This window comes from Austrofundulus limnaeus, unplaced genomic scaffold, assembly GCF_001266775.1.
Source record: "Austrofundulus limnaeus strain Quisiro unplaced genomic scaffold, Austrofundulus_limnaeus-1.0 Scaffold640, whole genome shotgun sequence".
Classification (NCBI taxonomy): Eukaryota; Metazoa; Chordata; class Actinopteri; order Cyprinodontiformes; family Rivulidae; genus Austrofundulus; species Austrofundulus limnaeus.
In genome coordinates this window covers 210896-212139 of record NW_013953042.1, presented here as the reverse complement: position 1 = coordinate 212139, position 1244 = coordinate 210896, and the positions used below count along the sequence as shown (strand labels likewise).

The 1244-nt window shown below is 34.5% G+C and overlaps 1 protein-coding gene across 1 annotated transcript in view; it reads right to left on the bottom strand.

Annotated features, from left to right (window-relative positions):
• LOC106531478 (mitogen-activated protein kinase kinase kinase kinase 4) overlaps positions 1-1244 on the bottom strand; it is a gene marked incomplete at its 3' end in the record, with an annotated part of 193726 nt that overhangs the window by 97638 nt on the left and 94844 nt on the right. Inside the window, 1 exon segment of the mRNA XM_014027356.1 lies at positions 367-423. Within this exon segment, the coding sequence (XP_013882810.1) occupies positions 367-423 (57 nt within the window).

Genomic DNA, 1244 nt, shown 5'->3' with positions numbered 1-1244 from the left:
CAGTTTATATGGATAGTTTTTATTTTTTACAACAACAAGCTGCAATGAAAACAAGCAGAAATGAAATAAAAGGAACAACTTTAAACTTCTTGTCTTTTTAAAAAATGTAAGGAGTAAAAAGTAGGCTGAAGAATAATTACTCAAGTAAAGTAAAGATACCCAAAAATTCTACGTAAGTACAGTAAAGAAGTATTTGTACTTAGTTACTGTACAAGTCTGAAAACAGCAGATATGAAGTTAGTATCTGCAACAAGTTCAAAGTGTTTTTTAAACATTTGCAACAACACAACCAGTCTTTAGATGTTAATACTTTCTGTATTTTCTCTGTAGTGATGACTGATAAGGACACACTCAGTGTTTACTGACCTCGGTGACGTCCATGACTTTGATGGCTGCCAGTTGTCCAGTCTTGACATGTCGACCCTGGACAGAAAACAGAAGAACACAAAGGAGATGAGGAAAATCTAAACTCGGTCTGCATTCACCACAACAACACACCACAATGGTCACCARTCCCTGTGTTACAGAATGAACAGCCAGGCTGGAAGACAATCAAATACACAAAGATTGTTTCACTGTTCAACGTCCAGTTTGTGTCCTGCAGAGGCAGCACAAACTCATGACACAAATCTGAAGTTATTTCTCATTTATAGACAGAGAAAAGCTTCAGGGTCAGAAAAACATTTCAAACAAGRTGTTCACTGACAACATGGAGAATTACAGTCAGAGACAGAGAAAAACTGCAGCACAAGTTACTCAGAACATCAAGTACACAAACTACACAAATAGCAACAGGTAGGAAGAGAACTGAGACTACTAATGTCTCATGATATGGTATCGTTTCAGACACATGGATCCTAAGTTTAACCAACTTTCTGCACTGATGAGTCTGATTATCTTACAGTAAAATGTACAACTATGGAAGAGCATTGCATTCACCAAATAAAATAAAATTTGGACTCGGATCAGGATCTCGTAATTATGAGAACAAATCTCATAAATATGAGATCTTATCTCATAATTACGAGATAAGATGTCATAATTACAAGATTAGATCTCATAATTACGAGATTAGATCTCATAATTACGAGATTAGATCTCATAATTACGAGATAAGATCTCATAATTACGAGATAAGATCTCATATTACGAGATAAGATCTCATAATTACTAGATAAGATGTCATAATTATGAGATAAGATCTCATAATTATGAGATAAGATGTCATAATTACGAGATAAGAT